Raw genomic sequence first — 19,658 nt, 5'->3', positions numbered from 1 at the left:
ATTCTACACACTTATTTTCTATAAATACAACCATACATAGCCATCACAAATACATCGTTCAAGGAATACAACTGCTTATAGTGGACATATATTTTCAGAAAGGTGTTAATTAGAATATAGCTGATATCATAGTTCTATAAAAATCCATCACTTAATTAATGAAAAAACTTGATAATTTTAAGATAATCACTCATTGGTGTGATTTTCCTCTAACCATTTTATTCCATGTGTTCCTTTTGGAATTTCCTATTACATATTTACATGCATTGGTCAGTTTTTTGGAACATAGATTAATTTAACAAAAACAATTATTTTTTTTCTTTGTTAAATTACTTTCAATGCATGTGTAAGCAAAATTGTCAACGCCTAATTTAGAAGTTGACCTAGCGCGTAAAATTTGTAAACTATACTTTAATGAAGTTTTCTTTTTAATTCATTGATATTTGTCCTTTAGAACTATATTAATAGTACAAAAATAAGGGGTAAAAGTTAAATTTTATACATGTCATGGGTCTTTGAAGACTCTACTATAAAACTCGATGTGATAGAGCCATCAAACAATAGAGTGGTTCACTTTTGTATTGTACTTATCCCTTGAATATTACTACTTAGTCCATTTAATTATGTTTAATTTATCATTATTGACAACATTCATGATTGACATATAAATGATGTTCCGTCGAACCCGTGCAACGCACGGGAGAGAGACTAGTTATACTCTAAATTGAAATCCCCAAAACTGGCCATATGTATAAACAATGATGATTGTTGATAATGGTAATTTATCTTTAAGACATATTCAAAACAAAACTCAACAGCTAGCTGCATAAACAATATATGAAGATTGCTATTGCTGAAAATGGTAAATCGCTTACTTTCTCACAAGACAATGATTGCTGACAATGGTCACACGTATAAACTGTTAGATAATAATAGTCTATGTTATTGAGCCTGTTATTTTAGAGTCTATTATGTTTTATTATATATTCTTTAATAACCTTTTTGTAATGTTAAGCTAATGCAATGATAATATTCTATTGAAACTCTAGTTGTCTTTCTCTTTTCTTATTTGTGTATCTCTGATTTTAACATGGTATCAGAGCCGGGTTAAAGACTGCAATGTGGACATTTGACCCAGGACCGCACTAGGCGTGAGGGTGGGTGTTGAATGTGTTGTTGGAAATTGTTTGAAGTCCTACACTGCTTAGGTTCCCGGAATGTGAAGTATATAAATATGTGAGGGCAACCTCACCCTTTGAGCTAACTTTTGGAGTTGAGATCCAAACATATTTAACATAAACAACTATGGTTGATTAGTTGTATAATTTTTTTTTTAAATAAACGATGAATTCATGTGTTTTTATTAAGATATGAAAAAATTAAAGATAAAAGATTAACAAGTTATAAATAAATAAGATAAATACATCTACTATAATGAATTGATATAAGTGGTAACAATATTGATTCTATTAAGTATGTGGTCAGAAGTTCGATTTCTGACTCATGTATACCGAGAAAATTCGGTTGGGATTGAGATAAAAGAACCCACCTTATAAGCCCCAACTTGTGTGCCCCACACATCTTACAAGACGAATATCGGAAACTTCATATCAATTTCATGGGAAAAAAAATAAAATACATCTACTAGTATAATTTTGCCTAAAATAAAACTAGAAAAAAATTACAATGGAAAATGGTATTCAAATGTAACACAAATTAATTAAACTCATTCATTTCATTTGATTTCACCATCTTCAGATGCAGAGGAGAATCTTCCATAACTGAAAGAGACTGAACCGAACGACACTGCAAAACATGCCTGTAAGTAGATCTGTTTTCAATCAACATTTTCTAGGGTTTTTCTTCCCAAATTATTCAATTCGAAAATCTAATCAAATCCCAATTCTGATGCAGATTAGAACCTTCATTGAGGTTGAGCCTCCAAGTCCACTCAGATACCTAATCGGAGCCGTCGTAATGATGATCGGAGTTGTTTTACCGGTCGGTTACATGATGTTCCGTAACAAACGCGTTCCTTCTTCTTCCTCCTACACCAAACAGACGTAGGTGTGCCCTTTCTTTTTTCAATTCTTCCAAATTCCCAATTTTTTTGAATCAATCATTTATCAAATTAATCAATTATATATTTCTAATTTTTAATTTCATGTTTGGCTGTTTAATTCAGTTGAAATTGTGTTTTTTTTAGTTGATCCAAATGTGGGTGTTTGAAATTTGAAGAAATTTTAATGTGCATTGATGATATTTCAGGAACAAGGTTTTGATATAGAGACATGGTGGTGGTGGTAATGGTGGTGATAGTGATGAGGTGAGAAGACTTTGATTTAGTAGATTTGGGTTTGTCATTGGCTATGTTTGGTGGAAATGCTTAATTTTAGGTTAGAGGCTTTGACAGATCTATCATTTGTTCATTTGTAAATGCATTGACATTCCAAATCTTCTAAGTAGTTGTTCACCTGATGATTATGAACTCTCCGTATACATGCCATTGTGTTTACATTTTTTACTTATGGAGTTCATTGTTATACACTTTACTCATTTTATTGGTATAGGAATTTTCGGTATGCACATGATGTTTTTGTTTTTGTTTTTCATCATAAGCAAGAAGAAAAACCTCCTGATTCTCGACTGTTGCAGGGACGGATTTAGTGTGGGGGCAGTGGGGTCAGCCGACCCCACTTGCCTATTACATTTTTAGTTAATACTAGTCTTATTTATGCTATGTGACCCCATATATCTGGTATTATCGTTTTTATATAGTCAATTTATTACACTATAACAAATATAAAATTAATAAGACTAATTTATAATACTAATGAGTATCTTAAGAGTATTGACTAATAAACCAAAATAAGTAATATTGTATAAGAAAATGTTAAAATTATATAAATAACAATTTATATTTTTTTACGTTATAATTTTGACCCCACTTACTAAAATTTCTGGATCCGTCCATGACTGTTGCTGGCCTTATTTTTTTTAAAAAAAATAAGTTATGATCTTTTGGTCTTGTTCCTCGAGGATACTGAAATCTTGTATTTTAGTTAGGGAATTGGAACTTGGAGTTTGGCTGTTATCTTTCAAGTGTATGAATCCTTTTTAGTAACTGGTTTTCATGGATTTCATATAGAGGTAGGTAACCCATTTTTGAAGGATTTATGGATGTCTTGTAAGAAATGTTAGTACCATTTTCAGTTTAATAAGTATGGTAACTAATTTTTTTATTAATATCGGTGCTCTTACATCCATGTGTGGCATACTAACAAGAAACGTCATGATAAATTTAGTTGGATTATGTTTTCATGGGTTATGCACCACTATGAAAGCGTATATTTGACAGTTAGATAAATTTATGATTAATCTATAATAATTAGCTTCATTTGAGACATCTTATGGAGATATATGCTGACCTTCTAGAATAACCACTATACATCTCCGCAAGAAAGAGCCCTCCAGGGTCAGGGTAGCTCTTTCGCGATGCCTCTGAAAACCTTCAGAATTAGAGGTGTCTGTATGGCTTTGAGCCCATAGAATAATCCATCAAGCCCTTCATAATATTAATAGCCCACTTTTGTATTAGGCCATTTAGTGGTTGAATTTTTAAAGCTACCACCAGCCCACACAACCCACCGGTTAAAGGAGTTAGAGCAGCGCTGATATGTGGTCAGCTTTTGTATTTGCAACTCCAAGCATCCATTTTTCTTAGTTTGTCGTCAAACCCACTTATTGAAGTTGTCTTTCCAAAGCTACACACCCTCAAGCAGATCTGCTGCAAACTGTTTGAGCCTCAGTCACCGGTGATCTTGTTGCCTTTAGAGGTCGGCCCAAGTTTTTCCATTGCTGGCAGAGGTCATGTTTGTCATGTTTTATATAGTGTGGTGTTACCTGTTTTAGACTTGGAATTCGTACGTTTGTTCCCTCTTCCATTGATAAACTATGTTATCATTTGGTTTAGCACCCCCACTTTGCATGCTCCATTTTTATGACCTACTGTGTTTTGTTCTCTGCATTACCCATTTGGTTGGAGATGGTTATTTGTTTTTATTCATTTCTGCAGATTTTTCAATGTGTTTTGTTTCTTTAATTATTATTTTTAGTCGACGTGTTGAGAAAATAGGAAGCAGATTATAGTCCCCATCACCGTCACTCGAGTCATTTTTAAATGACTTTGTTGACTCCTGAAGTTTACATCAAATAACCTCCACGGTAACATGTGAGAATGAATTTTAGAAAGCTCTTTAATCAAGATATGATCTACCTCAAGCAAAATTATAATCCGCATACTAGTTTGTATTTGTGGAGTCCTAAAATTCTAGCACAACTTTGTCATTTGTCTCACATCACAAAAGCTTAAAAACCATACTAAAAAGAGTTATAAATACAATCACCACAATTTTTCCTTTGTTGATGAAGGGGGCAAGAATGCTCTATCTACAGGGTTTCTTAACTGTTTAGTATTTTTAAGTCAATTTCTGCAAAGAAAGTCATATTTTCTTTAGGGATCATTAACTTTTGCTGTTGTTCTCTGTAAATCCTGTCTGTTATTGTTTGTTGTTCCTTTATGTCAGTTTTGGTTGCTGTTCATGTCAAATTAATCCATTGATGCAATGGCACTTTCCTGCCAGCAGTGATTTGTCATTCACCGAATATTTTAGCTGCCGTGCCAATATGTGGCCTTATTATAGCACAAAATTGCCCTTATGTTTATCAAGAAGAAAAAAACAGTTATAAATAAGAAGCTATAAGCCCATAATATACAGCCAATGCTTTCATTTTTGCGGCAGTTATAGATGATACAACTTCTCATTTATCAGTTCCAAGGTTAATTGAGTTTCTGTTTAATCAAGTCTAGATAATTTCAATACGTGTCTATTTTAGTTTGGCTAGTTGTTTCCTTGTCAATGATATTGATGTTTAATTATAAATGAGGTAAGGACAAGGCTTTTTGTTTGAAACTTATTAGCAATCACAAAGCAATCAGATTGCTTGTTTCTTGGTGCGAAACTGCGAATACGTTAACCAATCTTTAACCTTCAGATTATTTCAACATGCTTACTACAGTTTGACAATCCAATTGCAAACATCACTTTTTTGTACTTTGATCACAGCAACTAGAAATAGAATGAAACAATGTAATAACGTTTTTTATAGCCGGTAATCTGCTAATCCTAAGGTTATGCTTATGCTTATGCAGAACCAGTTTTATGCTTATGCATGTCCTAAGGTTCCCTTTTAATTAAGCAACAAACAAGGGTTTATACACTATATAGATGGATGCTGGTGAAACTATTGATAAAATTGTTTAAATCTCAAGGTGATACTGAAATGCATTTTGGAGCATGTGTTAGTTTCCTTTAGAAGGAGACAAATGGACCAGGACTGAGTTTCATGCACCAGTCTAAATTAGTAGAGCTTTAATCAGAATTTTAAACTATATGTAAACATATTTTTGGTCACATTCTTTTTAATACTACATTCTTTTCTATTGAATTAACGAGTTTCACAAAATTTATGTAGAACCAGTTTTCAAAATATTGAAATCTATTTATAAAAAAAAAATGAAATGGTAATGTGATGAATTTTTTGGGGTAATCAGATTTTAAAAACATATCATTGACTTTTTATTTGCTAACATTGTAAATTTTATATTGAAAAAAACAGCCAATGGAGGAGACAATTTTTTCTTTTCATATTTCATTTCATATAAATAAAGAATAATATCCTTCATTTTTTTTAAAACCATTTAAGATCTACCAAACAAAATCAAATGAGTTTAGAAAAGCAAATGAATTTTTTGGTGAACAATGAATGACATAGTACTTATCTCCACCAGTAGCAGCTAGATGCTAATCTTATTTGAAATATCCATAACCTGATTAAGTTTTACCTTTAACCGGTCTCAAATTAAAGATTAAATTATTAGGTTACAATTTTAAGGGCCATTAAAAAAAAGGTTACAATTTTAAGGTTTCTAGTAAAATCATGGCATAAAAACAAAAATACACACTTGTAGTAATATTTTTAATAAAAATAAAAGTTGATATTTTTTTTTTTGGTTTATAACCCTCTGGTTCCTAGGGGAAAATAAGCCCTAATAGTTCGAGTTTGGTCACGAGATAAGTAAAGTCCGACTAAAAAATTGTTCGAACCCGTAAAAGTTGATATATTTGTAACAAGAAAAAACACAACTTTCATCTGTTAAAATTTCAAACACATTAGTAATAGTTGTTTTTATTAATAATTTTAATCCTTAATTTTAAACAGTGGTTATATTTTTTTTTTTTTGGTTGATAGACGAAATGGCAAAGCCATTGAAAACTCACACACACAGAGTGGAGTGACCGGGGTTCGAATCCCGGTCCTGACGTCCAACACTAGTAATTTCAACATTTCTGCCAATTGAGCTAGAATCCCGGTCCTGACGTCCGACACTCACTCTTTAATAATTTTAATCCTTAATTTTAAACAGCGGTTATATTAACAAATGAAGGAAGAAGACAATTGAGTGACTATGTTTTGCAGAGGTTGTTGATTTTGTCGGATTCGGATACGCAACAAGTTTATTCATTGAGATATTATTTGAGAAACCAAAACAAAACCCATCAAGCTAAAGAGTGAGTGAGTGAGTGAGTGAGTGAAGTGTTGTTGAATTATTCAAGAATCAAATCAAAATCAAAATCCATTATCATGGCCACAGCAACAACAGTAATAAAGTATGGAATAATTGGTGTTGGAATGATGGGAAGAGAACATCTCATCAATTTGCATCATCTTCGTAACGAAGCTGTGGCTGTTGTTGCCATTGCTGACCCTCATATCCCCTCTCAACAACTTGCCCTTCAATTAGCACACTCCTTTTCTTGGCCTCTCAAGGTATCATCATCATATTCACATGCTCTTTCTTTCTTGTTTGTTTTGGTTCTGTGGCGAAAAAAAATTGATTTTGAATTAATTGTTTATGGCTATAAATGAGTTGAATGTAGAGTGTTTATGTTTGAATACATGTATGTTTGTTTTCACTTATGAAGAAGCCTAAATGGATTCTAAAGGTGTATAATTAATTTTGACATGTTTGGTTAGTATAGTTGATTTTGGTTGCAGAATTGATTCCAACTTGAAGTTACATGAATGTATCCAAACACACACTAATCATTGTTTTTTTTTTTAATTATAATAACATCAACTAATTCACCTATTCATTGAGAATCATAAGATGCTACATCGTTTTAAAGCGCTATACAATAGTGTTTTCAATATTTTTGGTATTAATCTTTGAAAACCTGAAACAAATTGAAGATAAGATGACAGTTTTGTAAACTAAAACTGGAATTATTTTCTCAAAGAAAGAATGGCCTTAATCTATCACTGTACAATTATCTGGATGGACATTATTGGTATTTTGATGATAGTTTAGTTAAGAAGATAGTGTGGTAAATGAATGAATTTGTGATTTGTGAAGGTTTTCTCAGGTCACAAGGAGTTGTTGGACAGTGGACTATGTGATGTTTTGGTGGTATCCACTCCTAACATGACTCACTACAACATTCTTATGGACATAATCAATCATTCAAAACCCCATCATGTATTGGTAGAAAAGCCGCTCTGCACAACCGTCTCTCATTGCAAAGAGGTTTGTCTTGTCAAATAACAAGTTGTTTGGATATCTTATCGGTGTTTTAAAAAATGGTCTGCGACGTCAAGGTTTTTGATGTCTTCACAATACATGACTGCAGTTTCAAAACTTGGTCTAACCATTGGCTGAACAACATGTCCCCCGTTTGCACTTACTTATAGACATACTGTTATGCGTTTGAATTAGGTTGTTCATGCTGCTCGAAAGCGACCAGATATACTGGTGCAGGTTGGACTTGAATACAGATACATGCCACCTGTTGCAAAACTGATAGAAATAGTTAACGGAGGAAGCCTTGGACATGTTAGAATGGTATCAATTCGGGAGCACAGGTTTCCTTTCTTGGTTAAGGTTAGATTTTATACCACCAATTGAGGTTACATTACCTGTTTTGATTCTAGTATTGAACAAGCTAATAGAATGATATTGGTCATAGGTGAACAATTGGAATCGGTTCAATATTAACTCAGGCGGAACTCTGGTAGAGAAGTGTTGCCACTTTTTTGATCTCATGAGGCTCTTTGTTGGTGCAAATCCTGTTCGTGTTATGGCTTCTGGAGCTATTGATGTTAATCACAAGGATGAAATATATGATGGAAAGGTAGACTAGATGTGGCATTTGTAGTTACAATGAGACCAAGCTTCAATTATAAATCTCTGTGCTAGTGCATATGATTCCTTAATTAAATGCTGATTATAATCTCTGTATATTATAATATACTTAATCTAGCAAATGAAGTTTCTGTCTAAGTATTGTTGTTTTGTATTATTATTGCTATTGACCGGTTTACTTTTCGCAGGTGCCAGATATTATTGACAATGCATATGTTATAGTTGAATTTGACAACGGTTCTCGAGGTATGCTTGACCTGTGTATGTTTGCTGAAGGGAGTAAAAATGAACAAGAAATATCTGTTGTTGGTGATATTGGAAAGGTAAAATTCTCCCCGTAAGTGGTAACATTTCAATGATTATTATACACGATTTAAAACTATACTAAACATGCAAGATGCAACATGTATTTCTTGCATGAGTTTATTTAGTGCATAAATGCCAAGATGATTACTATATATATTTCCATAAACATTTAAACATATTTTTAACAGGGAGAGGCCTTCGTTCCTGAAAGTGTTGTGCGGTTTGGAACACGCGAGGCAGGACGAGATGGTGTCCAGAGTTTGAAAGCAGAAGATCCCCGGATAAAGTGGGTAGTACCTTGTGTTTGTGTTAAATATTTCATGAATTAATTAATGAAACTTTGAGACGGTGAAATGAAACTTGATCTTATTATAATGAAATTGTTTTGGATTGTTTTTTCGGCCTCCTACAGATATGATGGATTACACCATGGGTCTAGCTATCTAGAACATCTTAACTTCTTGGCTGCTATTAGAGGTAAAGGTGAAAAGGTTCCTACTGTGGATCTTCAAGATGGATTGATATCTGTTGCTATTGGAGTTGCAGCACAAGTTTCCATAGAAAATGGTCGATTTGTTACTATCGAGGAAGTTATGGATAGCATTCAAGTTTGAGGGTGTTTGAACTATCTCAATTGTCTTGTATGATATAGGCATATGCCACCCTTGCTGTCACCACCTAATAGAATAGTACTCCTATGTGTAATTTTAATTTCTTCCAACAAAGTTTTAGTCCATTAATAATCGCAAAAATGTACGTTTTCGTATTCTTTTCTACTCTTTTGAAAAGGATGTGATACGCGTTTAGACAGGTTCTGCACGTATTGTTCAGAGAAACATTTGAAATTGTAATTGTAGTATTTCATTGAAAAACTGGAACTGGTGTAGCAATTCATTTCTATATATTCTTACTTTTTTCACCAAATAGGAAAGTAGATACTTGTAAAGAAAACGAGCAACTACTGCAAACGTTTCAACATTCTCTGAGTATATTAATGCCATAGCATTGTAGAACTGGGAAACAATTCGAGTTGAAGACCTTAAAATCAAGAGCAACGAGGTAGTTGATGTGAATTGTTCGACGAGGTTTTGGAATTTACTAGATGACAATATTGAATTGAACTGTCCTAGAAATGCAGTTCTGTAATTCAATAAATCAAGATGATATTTTCAAAATTTAACAAGTTCTGTAATGCAGTTCTGTTGAGCATAAATTTAACAAGTGTAATATTTGATAATCATGATATGCTAACATAATGATCATATTTTCAAAATTTTAGATAAATTGCTTTTACAGATTTATAACATGTAGTTGATAATTTAGTTATGTTTACACGGAACAGATGATCGAACCTACAAGTACGACCTCTAACACAATTTTCTAACAAAAATACAATAAAACTACACTTTTTTCTTTTATTAATACTAGTTTTTATATATCTCGATATCCATGTAATAAGTAAAGAAAGTACGATGCTGCATTTTTGTCAGGCATTCTTGTGTTTATATAGCATATCTCAATATTTTTGTCTACAAAGATTCGTACTTATATAGAGAAAAGAAGAAGAAAAAAGACGAAATATGAATCTAAAAAACATCAAATAGATTGATTTAATTGGATTTGAATAAAACATAATAGTACATAATTATACATTGGAGGAAAGAAATTATTGAAACTTAACAGAGACAGTCACAAACAAGTTACACTTGTAAAATTCATCACAACAAACTTTATTTTTAACCAAATGAAAGAGGTAAAAAAGTTTTTGTTGAAGATGAGTCCACAGCGTAACCAGCACTGCAACACAATGTACCAGATAACTATCTATCTATCTATCTATGCTTCCTATCTCTTGTTCCTCTCGAGTGTCTTCCTTCCTCCTCCCAATCCGCCACTTGTGGCGGAGGCGACGGCTCATACCTCGACGGCCTCCGTTTAAAATGCCGTTCGTCATCATCGTCGTCACTAGATTCATAATCATCCATAACGGCATTACTCTTCCTCCCTTCGTAATAGCCGTTAGACATTTTCGCCACCGAAGGTGCTTTCGCCGATTGACTTACAGCGGCGGCGGATGATTCCGTTGCTGAAGTAGCGCTCACTTTTCTCTTCTTAGCAGCAGCTTCTTCTTCGGAAGGAAAGCTTATCCGTGAGAAGACGCTAGCCTTCTGCTTCCGTTCCGCAGCCGCCGCCGCCTCAGCTTGTGCTGCACTCATTGAAGATTTCGTCGCCGGTTCCGATGACTTTCTAGAAGCTGATTTCGTCGCCGGTTCCGATGATTTTCTAGATGTGGATTTAGTAACTAGTTCCGATGATTTCTTGGATGTGGATTTGGTAACTGGTTCTGATGATTTTCTCGATGAGGATTCTGTTCGGTGATGATGACGGCGGTGCTGATGACGGTCGAGCTCGTAGTCACGATCCTGGTGACGATCGTGGTAGTCGTAGTCGCGATCTCTGTCATCGCGTTCGCGTTCGGAGTGGTGATCTGATTTTCGTTTCGGCGGACGCGGTGGTTCCAGTTCGCGGTGAGATCGATCTGGCGATAACCGTTCTGAGCGGTGGGAACGGTGTTGATTGTAATCGCTACCCGAAGAAGGTGGAATTGGTTTCTGCAAAACAAAAAAGCCCAAATATTAGGCCCATAAGTCTATAAAAAAAGTCCATAACAAGAAAGCCCATAAAAAAAAGTCCACCAAAATATGTTACTATTTACCCCTCCCTCAGTAACTTAAATCAACATGTGTAGCAAACACAAAAAATTGGACATCTCTTAAAGTAAAAATCACAAGACCTAATTACAGTGATTAATTCAAAAAGGGCAATTTTGAAATTTCAAGTAGATAAGATTAATCTTAAAAAAATCTAAATGCAAGCGTATTGTTCAAAAGTTAAACTAAATGTACATGTTGTGTCTTCTAAAAAATGTGCACTATTTTTGCTTAGATACTGGATTTTCTTAAGAGTAGTAGTATTCTTTTCGATTTTACAAAAAGAGAATTTTTTTTAAAAAATAAATTATGCACAACTTACACGATTTGGTTGTATTGTAAGTGGATAATTTCAATTGTTTGTTTAAGAGAAAGAATTCACCATCGTACATCTCAGCAGTATTTATAATAAATAAATTCAGTTTCTTACTTTTCTTACAAGAATACTAACTACTATTCTAAAATATTAAATAGACCGTTAGTTACACATTAAGGTAACCCCAGGCCGAGAAAAATAAATGTCATAGGATACTATACTTTAGCTATTTGAATGAGAATCTCAGTCAAATAAGCCATTGGTATCATTCACACGTTGTAACCAATTACTTAATAAATGAAAAGACTAATACCTACATTAGACACATTAGTTATTTACATACATGCTATAACTAGATAACTAAATTTAAAATAAACAATCCAAAATATAGAAATCTAAAATTTGATGAACCAATATTCCCATCAGGAAAACCAAATGCAACATAAATCAACCATGCTCTTCAAAGAATCAACAAAAAATTGCCAATTCACCCCAATAGGGTCCAGAGACAAAATGCTTCAAACATAGTAAATCTAAGTTGCATAAATGATTTGAATCTCCAATGGTTCAAAGCATGTACTTCTGACACTGGAGCAGTGGAGATTAAATAACAGCACTGAACCATTATCGTATGCGGCGATGCAGCTATTTCGTTATCATCATTTCTTTTAACCCACTTTAAACCATTTGTGATTGCTGTTGACCATAAAATAATGGCGAGACAAATGGGCATCGCTCCCTCAACCATTTCATGATCAAACAGAGTATCAATTAATAAATAATTTTTTTATCAATAAATGAAGCTAGAAGAAATAACTGCCAAAGACTAATTAAAGGAACCAAAATAATTAGGATTATCTAGTGCAATCAATGTTATTGGTTTCTGAGCAAAATTTTGGTGGAAAAAACACATAAAGTAAAAGACGCATAAAAGTCCACATAGAGACGGATGAAAATTAAGACAATAAAAAGTACATACAGTTGTTTTTGATTTTATTGAAGAAACATCCCCAACACTGCTCACTTCCCTACCAAACTCTCGATCTTTAGAGAAGTCCCTGTTTCATGACGAAAATAAACTCATTAAAAACAGTGAGAAAAAAACTACACACAGTTCAGTCCCATGCACTATATACAACACCAAAAGAACCAATAACTTTGTCATCCATTCACAACATGTTAAATTTGACAATTAATAAACTTGGCAACAAAATTCGCTAGGTAAAGCTAAGGAAGAATTTAGTTTGTGTATTGTTTTGCAATTATTAAACCAAAATCCACATCAAGAGGGGGAGAAAAGGATGATAATATACTTAATAAAATATCTCTCGAATAATAAAGTTCCAAATAAAATTCCAATATCCCACCGTCATGAAATAAAATTTACTGAATATTAATGCAACACCAATGAAATGCTAAACATATGCAGGAGGTTGAAACTTCATACAAAATGTAACAAGGATACTGAACCCATATGATAATGTCTAATATGTTGCCATTTTGCAATGGTAAAAAATGTTTGGCTTGTAAGTAAGTTGAAACTCTAGCAAATATCTCAAACAAACATATCAGATCATGACATAACCACCCAAGTTCCATTTGTACCTTTCAACCCGCCTCTCATTTTCACGCTTCCTCCTCAAATCGGCTTTCCGAGCTTCAAACTCCTCTCTACTCATAGCTGGGGGTGGAACATTCATCCCCATACTGAAATCAGCAAGATCCCTGAACACAGTCAGTTATATATTACAATGTGACACTTTTTAGAACAATGTATAATCAGCATATAGTCAGACAAACAAGCACCACATTTACTATTGCTATTCACTCCGAAACCCTCAAATTCATCCCCCAACATAAAGAAGGCATAATATCCTGGATTCTGTGTGATGTATGGTGGGTGTGTGTGTGCCTATAGTTGCTTAGAGAGCTAGCAGGTAAGTGCTGAAGTTAAAATTTTGAAAAACGAAAAATTGCATACCTATGAGGCGGAGGCGGAATAGGGGGCATCATGTAACCTTGCATGCCAAAAGGGTCATGAGGCATGCCATTTGCAAATGGCATGTCATAGGGACCAAGACCGTAACCCATCATATTCATATGCATTGGACCAGCATAGGGTGGCATAAATCCATCCATACAAGGTTGCATGCCATTCCAGTATGGATTATAGCCAGGAGGTGGGCCCATTGGCGGCATCATATAGTTCTCAGCCCCAAGATCATGCGGGGGTTTCCACTGAAAATCTGCATGATAAGCGAGAATTATTAGCAATTGCTTCAAAGGTTAAAAAACATCGGTATTTCCCTGGTCAACTAAATGCAGCACTATACAAAATGAGAACCATAATTTTTTTTACAAATAGAGATAAATGTCAGGTAAAACAGTAGATGTACCATTTGCAGGCATACGGACTTTCTTCTTTTTCTTTTTCTTTCCTGCAAGGTCAAAAAAATCAAATGAGAATACCCTAATAGAAAATTAACAAACAAAATTGATTTTGCTGGTTCAAGAAATAGTGCCTCACTATCATACATTTTCCACAAAATCATATTCAACAAGCACACACATAACTAACAAAAAAAGGGTGACATAGCAGCAATCTACATTACCTGCCTCAGTAGGAACCAACTTTTGCTGCACTTCTTCCTCAACCACCGGAGCATTCCCTTGTGAGACTGGTTCCTTCACACTCATAGATTCATGAGTAGCTTCAGATACATCACCAGCTCTAGGGATATTTACATGTTCTGGTGCCTGCTGTGGAGCAGAAACAACCTTTATTTCATCAGCGGTATCCTGTATATTTGCTGCTCCTTCATTGACAGGCAAAATCTTTAGTTCTCCCTTGGAGACAGCAGATGATGTTGGAGATGGAATCTTAGGCTGTGGATAGCGAGCAGACTCCATATCTGAAAAATTAAATTCAAATAAAAAATGTATGTGATAATTGATGGCCAGTGATGGTCCAAGTAAGAGTAAAATCATACTAATAGTTTTAATAACCTTGAACTTGAAAAGTGCTCCCAGCATTTTCAGTACTGCTATTGCCTGACTCCAGTATGCGATTGATGGTATCTCTTAGTGTCTTATTCGGTAAAAGATCATCTGCAAGAATATTCGTTGCACCACAGATGCACATAGACTTCGAGATAATGTAGTCCCTAATACCTGAAAAGAATTTTCAGAGTGATATAACATAACATCGATCTAAGATTCCATTCTATAGTTCAGGGCTAAAAATAGCATTACAACATCTAAAATATTTAGTGTCAGCTTAATGAGGAAGAGGCACTATGAAGATGCATTAGTATGATACCATACATGCTACAAAAGCATAAACACATACATTTGTCGCAGAAGCTTTTAAAACAACACTTGCTAGTCAGCACAGCATCTTTCATAACATTACTGCACAAGGGGCAGTGGAGCTCAGGTGGTAGATCCCCAACAGAACGTGTAGACGGCATTCCTTCTATTTCTTTCTCAAAAGCAGCCCTGTTAAAGGAAAACATGAAACTCAATTTCATGTCTACATATGACAAAATGGACGAGAAGAATCAAGATATACTCACTCATTAGGCTTCAAAACAGCTACTGAACCATTTGGTAAAGCATATGAACCTTGTGGATTTACCATCAGCATAGATCTAGGAATACCAGTAGGTTGCTTGACTCTCTTGATGTCAAAATTTGGATCACCATTTGTAGGGCAGTGCTGAATGAAATGTCCTAAACAAAAGTGAGAAGAAAAAGTAAGCTACACAAACTGACAATGATATCCAGCATTTTATAAGCAGATGTGTGGATTATTAAATTTAGAAATTTTAACATACCAGGCACTTTGCATCTGTGACATACATAGCCTTGTGGAGGTGTTTTCCGCTCCAAACCTGGCAGACCCCGACAAGTAAATAACCATTAGACATTAGTTCATCAGTGTATTAAATTTTGTGCCCAATTAAGCAAATCACTCAAAAATGTATATAATGATGATGATGATGATGATGATGATGATGATGATGATGATGATGATGATGATGATGATGATGAAAGGGAATTACCGAAACCACGTCCACCCCCCATCCGTCCACCCATGCCCCTTCCAAAACCTCTACCAGCTCCAAAGTCTGAACCTTGCCTGCATACAAAAAAATAGAATCAACATAAAACATAAGAAATCCAAGAATGCAAGCGTTTTAACCAAAAGAAAGGCATTTTAGGCATGCGGAATGAAATCTTCTGAAGGGTATGGGTTCCTTATGTTATGATCGGATTTTATTGAATGGAAGGAACCAAATTACTACCACTGATTAAAATGCTTTAGATGGGTTGGAACTGAAAGGAACTTGGTTGAGGAATTAGTATTTATTTGTTTCTGTATATCTATTGCATATACTTATACTTCCATTCTACACTGATTCCATGCACAAAAGGAGAATGATTTACTCACTGTTGCCAATCCAATGCTGGAGTATCAATCAATGCTTTAATCTTACTTTCTTCATCAATGCTGCTTGTTGGAGGAGCCTCTGAAATTATGTTGATCGATTGAACTGGAAGTTGATCGGGTATTGAATATAAATCATTGCCAAATTCATCCCAATCTGATTCTTCAGCCTGTTTAAGTGGTACGAAGTGATCAATTCCCATAAAGAATGCAGCTGAATTTTTTTAAAAAACAAAATGAGAAGAAAAAGGGACTTACATATTTCATGGCAGACATATCATCAACTGCTAAATTACTGTTCGCAGGATTAGTTTCCACAGCCTTATTTTCCACCTGTTGTCTGCAAAAAGCAAAATACAGCTGCGACTCAAGAACACATAATCTATCTCACAAATCAATGTAGTTTCTGGCTGTGCCACACTACATGGAGAACATAAACAGAAAATGATACACCGATATGACTTCCCATTTTACCAAACTTATATGCACAACGCATGATCAGTGGTGAAAAATCCAATAACAGTAATAACAAGATTAAAGGTTTGAGATAGTACTCTAGTTCAGTAACAATTGGTAAACGTGGCCGTCCTGGAACTCGACGAATTAACACTGACGTATTTTTAGGGATCAACGTTTCTTCATCAAGATATTCTGAAATTCCAAGAGACAGATCAACTATAAAACACTGTAAATGTGCTATTTCAAGAAACCTAATATATGAACTATCATATATATAAATTCCGCAGAAAATTTAGGTTCTTTTAATTAGTACAACTAGATAAAATTGTAGCCTAACTGCATCTTACTATAGGCCTTTTAATTGTTAGTTTTTTATTATAACTTTTACTTTTATTTGGGGATGTTGAGAGTGATATTCAAATCAAACCTGTCTTAAGACAGATGAGATTGATAAAGATTTGTACTTTGAGTGGTACAGGATAAATACAAGTTTATCCAGGGAGCCATTCTTCAAAGTTAAAGATTATGCAAAAAGTATATATATATATTTTAATTTAAAATTAAGCACTAAATTAAAACCCTGAAACTCACACTCACACTCACACTATCGCACCAAATTCACTAGTTGAAAATAATTTTAATTAAAATCAGAACCAACCTTCATTGGTTTGGGCATTGGTGACCACGAGATCAAAATCAGTACCTCTCCCTAAATGCTTTGATTCAAATATTTTTTCTTTCAAAGTACCAACAGAGATGAAAGGACCATCCATAGGAATTGAATCATAATCTCTTGCACTTTTAAATTTATAATACACCGCCATGGTATATTTCTCTTTCAATCTATAAAACAAGATTAATTTACCAAAGCAATAACAAAACACACTAGAGAATCAAATCAAAGGGCCTCTGAAATTTAAAAAAAAATAATAATAGAAAGCCCTGTTATTGAAACTCAAAGCAAATCAAACAGTACAATAAATTCAATCTATTTTTTTCTTTCTTTTGCACTCTTTTTTTTCCCTACACTTGCAAATTATACTAAGATTAGGATCGAACAAATCGAACCGCCACGACGATGATGAGATTCACTTCAAGAATTCTTCCTTCCCGATGCTTCGTCTTCGTCACAAGATTCAGAAAATTCAACTTCCTTCGAACAAAATAATCACGAAGTGTGTGAATCAGGTGAATCCAAGCCCTAACAAATCAGAAACTTCGAGAATCCATAGCAACAGTAATTAGGGTTTGCAGTCGAATCGAATTGAACCGAGAACAATACGATTTGTTCTTTCGGTAATGAAATTCAACACGATGAGCAAGTGAAGCGTTGTTCTGATTGAGAGTAAACCTTGTTGATCGGCGATGACGGAGCCTTCAAAAGAGAATCGCGAAAATCTGATCCTTCATCGTGTTCTTGATCTTCGTCTTGTTGTTGCGTTTGTAGGAGCGGAAAATTGGAATTGATTTGTGATAACGGTGAAGTAGATCGAAGAAGCGTTGTGGAGAATTGAAGAAATTGATTATTGTTGTTGTAATTGGAATTTGAATAGAGAGAGAGAGAGGGGTTAGGGTTGGGAAAGTAGAGAATAGAGAAAAAGAAAGAAAGAAGAGAGAATGGTGAATTATGAGAATCACGAGACGAGGGTGTGGTGTGGTCTTCCGAGATAATATAACAAACACACGAGAAACCATCCACAACAGCACATCAAATATTTGTTGTTACATTTGTTTTTAAATGTTTTTTTTGTGTTGTTGAACAAAAAAAAAATGTTTTTTTTGTGTTTGTCAAATAAAAAAACTTTTTTGTGTGTGTGTTTAGGCATGAAAAAGAAAACTATCCTCTTAAATTTCTTTTCTCAAATTTCTTTTTCAACTTTTATATTTCAACTCTTAACTAATTTCACATTATTCTCTCAATTTTACATCCTCTTTTACTTTTTTTATTTATTTCTTTAATACACTTTTGACCCCCTATTTTCAAAAACCTAAATTTTTTATCCCCTATTTTAAAAGTCAACATTTTGATCCCCTATTTTGAAAAATATGAACTTTTGATCCTTATTTTAAAAGCCAACTTTTTTATCCCCTATTTTGAAAAACCTGAAGTTTTGATCCCATATTTTAGATTTTTCTGAATTTTAGTCGCCAAACTCAATTTGATCAAATTTTTGCTGATGTGTCAAGCTCATTAATGACGTGACAGTTTCCATGTTGACAAAACATTTCCATATAATTATTTTTTTTTAAATCAAATATTTTAAAAGTATTAAAATAATAAAATAATTAATGATAATTAAAAAACAATAAAATAAATCTCTTTACATTATATAATAATAACTAAAATAAAACTCTTTTTGCATTATTATATAACTAAAAATCAATAAATTACTCAAAGAAGTCAAAAAAGCAAATGCTGGTTCCCAAATTATGATACCCTAAGAAATCAGAAACAAAATAATCACGCTCGTGTTAACACCGTTCGTCTTTGTTCGCTCCCTCTCAATCATTCATTGACTTTGTTCTCGATCGTTAATTTTTTTTTTGGATAATTTACTGATTTTTTATTATATATATACATGTATAGAGGTTAATTTTAATTTTTTTAAAATTATCATCAATTAATTATTTTATTTTTTAATATTTTTAAAATATTTGATGTAAAAAAATTAAAGACGTGGAAACGTTTTGTCATCATGGACACTGTCACGTCAATAATAAGCTTGACACATCAGCAAAAATTTGACCAAATTGAGTTCGGTGAATAAAATTCAGAAAAATCTAAAATAGGGAATCAAAACTTCAGGTTTTTCAAAATATGAGATCAAAAAGTTGGCTTTTAAAATTGTTGGAACAAAATTGATTTAAAAAATGTTTGCCCCTAAATCTATTAAGGTTTTGATGATAACAAAGTATTAATAAACAATTGGAAGGACTAAAAATTTAATTTAAGTGTGCAGATATTAGCTTTAGATAAGCTCTGAATAAAGCTCAGAAGATATGTATTCAGAAGTTCACAAGCGCTCAGAAGATGTTGAACTTCAGAGGTTACAACCTTCAGATGATGAAGTCGTCAGAACTTCTTAAGGTCTAAGCTTCATCAAACTCTGAAGATCTTCTTGAAGTTTGTAAAGATTCTCTTTTGCAAGTCAA

General features: G+C 33.7%; 3 protein-coding genes across 7 annotated transcripts; 2 read left to right on the top strand and 1 right to left on the bottom strand.

Annotated features, from left to right (window-relative positions):
- Positions 1 to 1,908: 1,908 nt before the first annotated feature.
- Positions 1,909 to 2,556, top strand: LOC123885420. Of its 2 annotated transcripts, none has more exons than XM_045934702.1 (2): positions 1,909 to 2,063; positions 2,269 to 2,556. In XM_045934702.1, the coding sequence occupies exons 1-2, from the start codon at positions 1,909 to 1,911 to the stop codon at positions 2,285 to 2,287; spliced, it is 174 nt and encodes a 57-aa protein (XP_045790658.1). In that variant the 3' UTR covers positions 2,288 to 2,556. The 2 variants fall into 2 exon arrangements, with proteins under 2 accessions (XP_045790658.1, XP_045790659.1); XM_045934703.1 differs by having other exon boundaries at positions 1,909 to 2,067.
- Positions 2,557 to 2,911: 355 nt separating this feature from the next.
- Positions 2,912 to 9,471, top strand: LOC123885419 (inositol 2-dehydrogenase 2). Its single transcript, XM_045934701.1, has 7 exons — positions 2,912 to 6,891; positions 7,478 to 7,648; positions 7,838 to 8,002; positions 8,088 to 8,252; positions 8,452 to 8,586; positions 8,758 to 8,855; positions 8,982 to 9,471. Exons 1-7 carry the CDS (start codon positions 6,706 to 6,708, stop codon positions 9,181 to 9,183), a joined length of 1,122 nt encoding a protein of 373 aa, XP_045790657.1. The 5' UTR covers positions 2,912 to 6,705; the 3' UTR covers positions 9,184 to 9,471.
- A 679-nt stretch (positions 9,472 to 10,150) lies between these two features.
- On the bottom strand, positions 10,151 to 18,274 carry LOC123887074 (E3 ubiquitin ligase PQT3-like). 4 transcript variants are annotated; one of them, XM_045936351.1, is made up of 15 exons: positions 17,164 to 18,274; positions 16,601 to 16,697; positions 16,305 to 16,386; positions 16,050 to 16,216; positions 15,661 to 15,737; positions 15,433 to 15,489; positions 15,172 to 15,328; positions 14,946 to 15,094; positions 14,603 to 14,767; positions 14,209 to 14,508; positions 13,993 to 14,034; positions 13,578 to 13,842; positions 13,202 to 13,303; positions 12,576 to 12,654; positions 10,151 to 11,181 (listed from the first exon to the last, which is right to left on the bottom strand). In XM_045936351.1, exons 1-15 carry the CDS (start codon positions 17,327 to 17,329, stop codon positions 10,402 to 10,404), a joined length of 2,685 nt encoding a protein of 894 aa, XP_045792307.1. In that variant the 5' UTR covers positions 17,330 to 18,274; the 3' UTR covers positions 10,151 to 10,401. The 4 variants fall into 4 exon arrangements, with proteins under 4 accessions (XP_045792307.1, XP_045792306.1, XP_045792308.1 ...); XM_045936350.1 differs by having other exon boundaries at positions 13,202 to 13,321; positions 17,164 to 18,212; XM_045936352.1 differs by having other exon boundaries at positions 13,202 to 13,321; positions 17,574 to 18,193.
- Between the last annotated feature and the right edge of the window lie 1,384 nt (positions 18,275 to 19,658).

Source organism: Trifolium pratense, linkage group LG5, assembly GCF_020283565.1.
Source record: "Trifolium pratense cultivar HEN17-A07 linkage group LG5, ARS_RC_1.1, whole genome shotgun sequence".
Classification (NCBI taxonomy): Eukaryota; Viridiplantae; Streptophyta; class Magnoliopsida; order Fabales; family Fabaceae; genus Trifolium; species Trifolium pratense.
This window is presented reverse-complemented; position numbering and strand designations above follow the sequence as displayed.

Bases quoted from the DNA above. Each gene is read 5' to 3' on its own strand.
- LOC123887074 (XM_045936350.1), bottom strand. From the start codon at position 17,329: ATGGCGGTGTATTATAAATTTAAAAGTGCAAGAGATTATGATTCAATT. The intron at 16,698-17,163 runs GTTGGTTCTGAT...TTGGAATTTCAG, and splicing joins CAATGCCCAAACCAATGAAG to AATATCTTGATGAAGAAACG. The intron at 14,768-14,945 runs GTATGTGTTTAT...AATTCTTTTCAG, and splicing joins TAAAAGCTTCTGCGACAAAT to GTATTAGGGACTACATTATC.
- LOC123885420 (XM_045934702.1), top strand. From the start codon at position 1,909: ATGCAGATTAGAACCTTCATTGAGGTTGAGCCTCCAAGTCCACTCAGA.
- LOC123885419 (XM_045934701.1), top strand. From the start codon at position 6,706: ATGGCCACAGCAACAACAGTAATAAAGTATGGAATAATTGGTGTTGGA. The intron at 6,892-7,477 runs GTATCATCATCA...TGATTTGTGAAG, and splicing joins CCTTTTCTTGGCCTCTCAAG to GTTTTCTCAGGTCACAAGGA. The intron at 8,253-8,451 runs GTAGACTAGATG...TACTTTTCGCAG, and splicing joins ATGAAATATATGATGGAAAG to GTGCCAGATATTATTGACAA.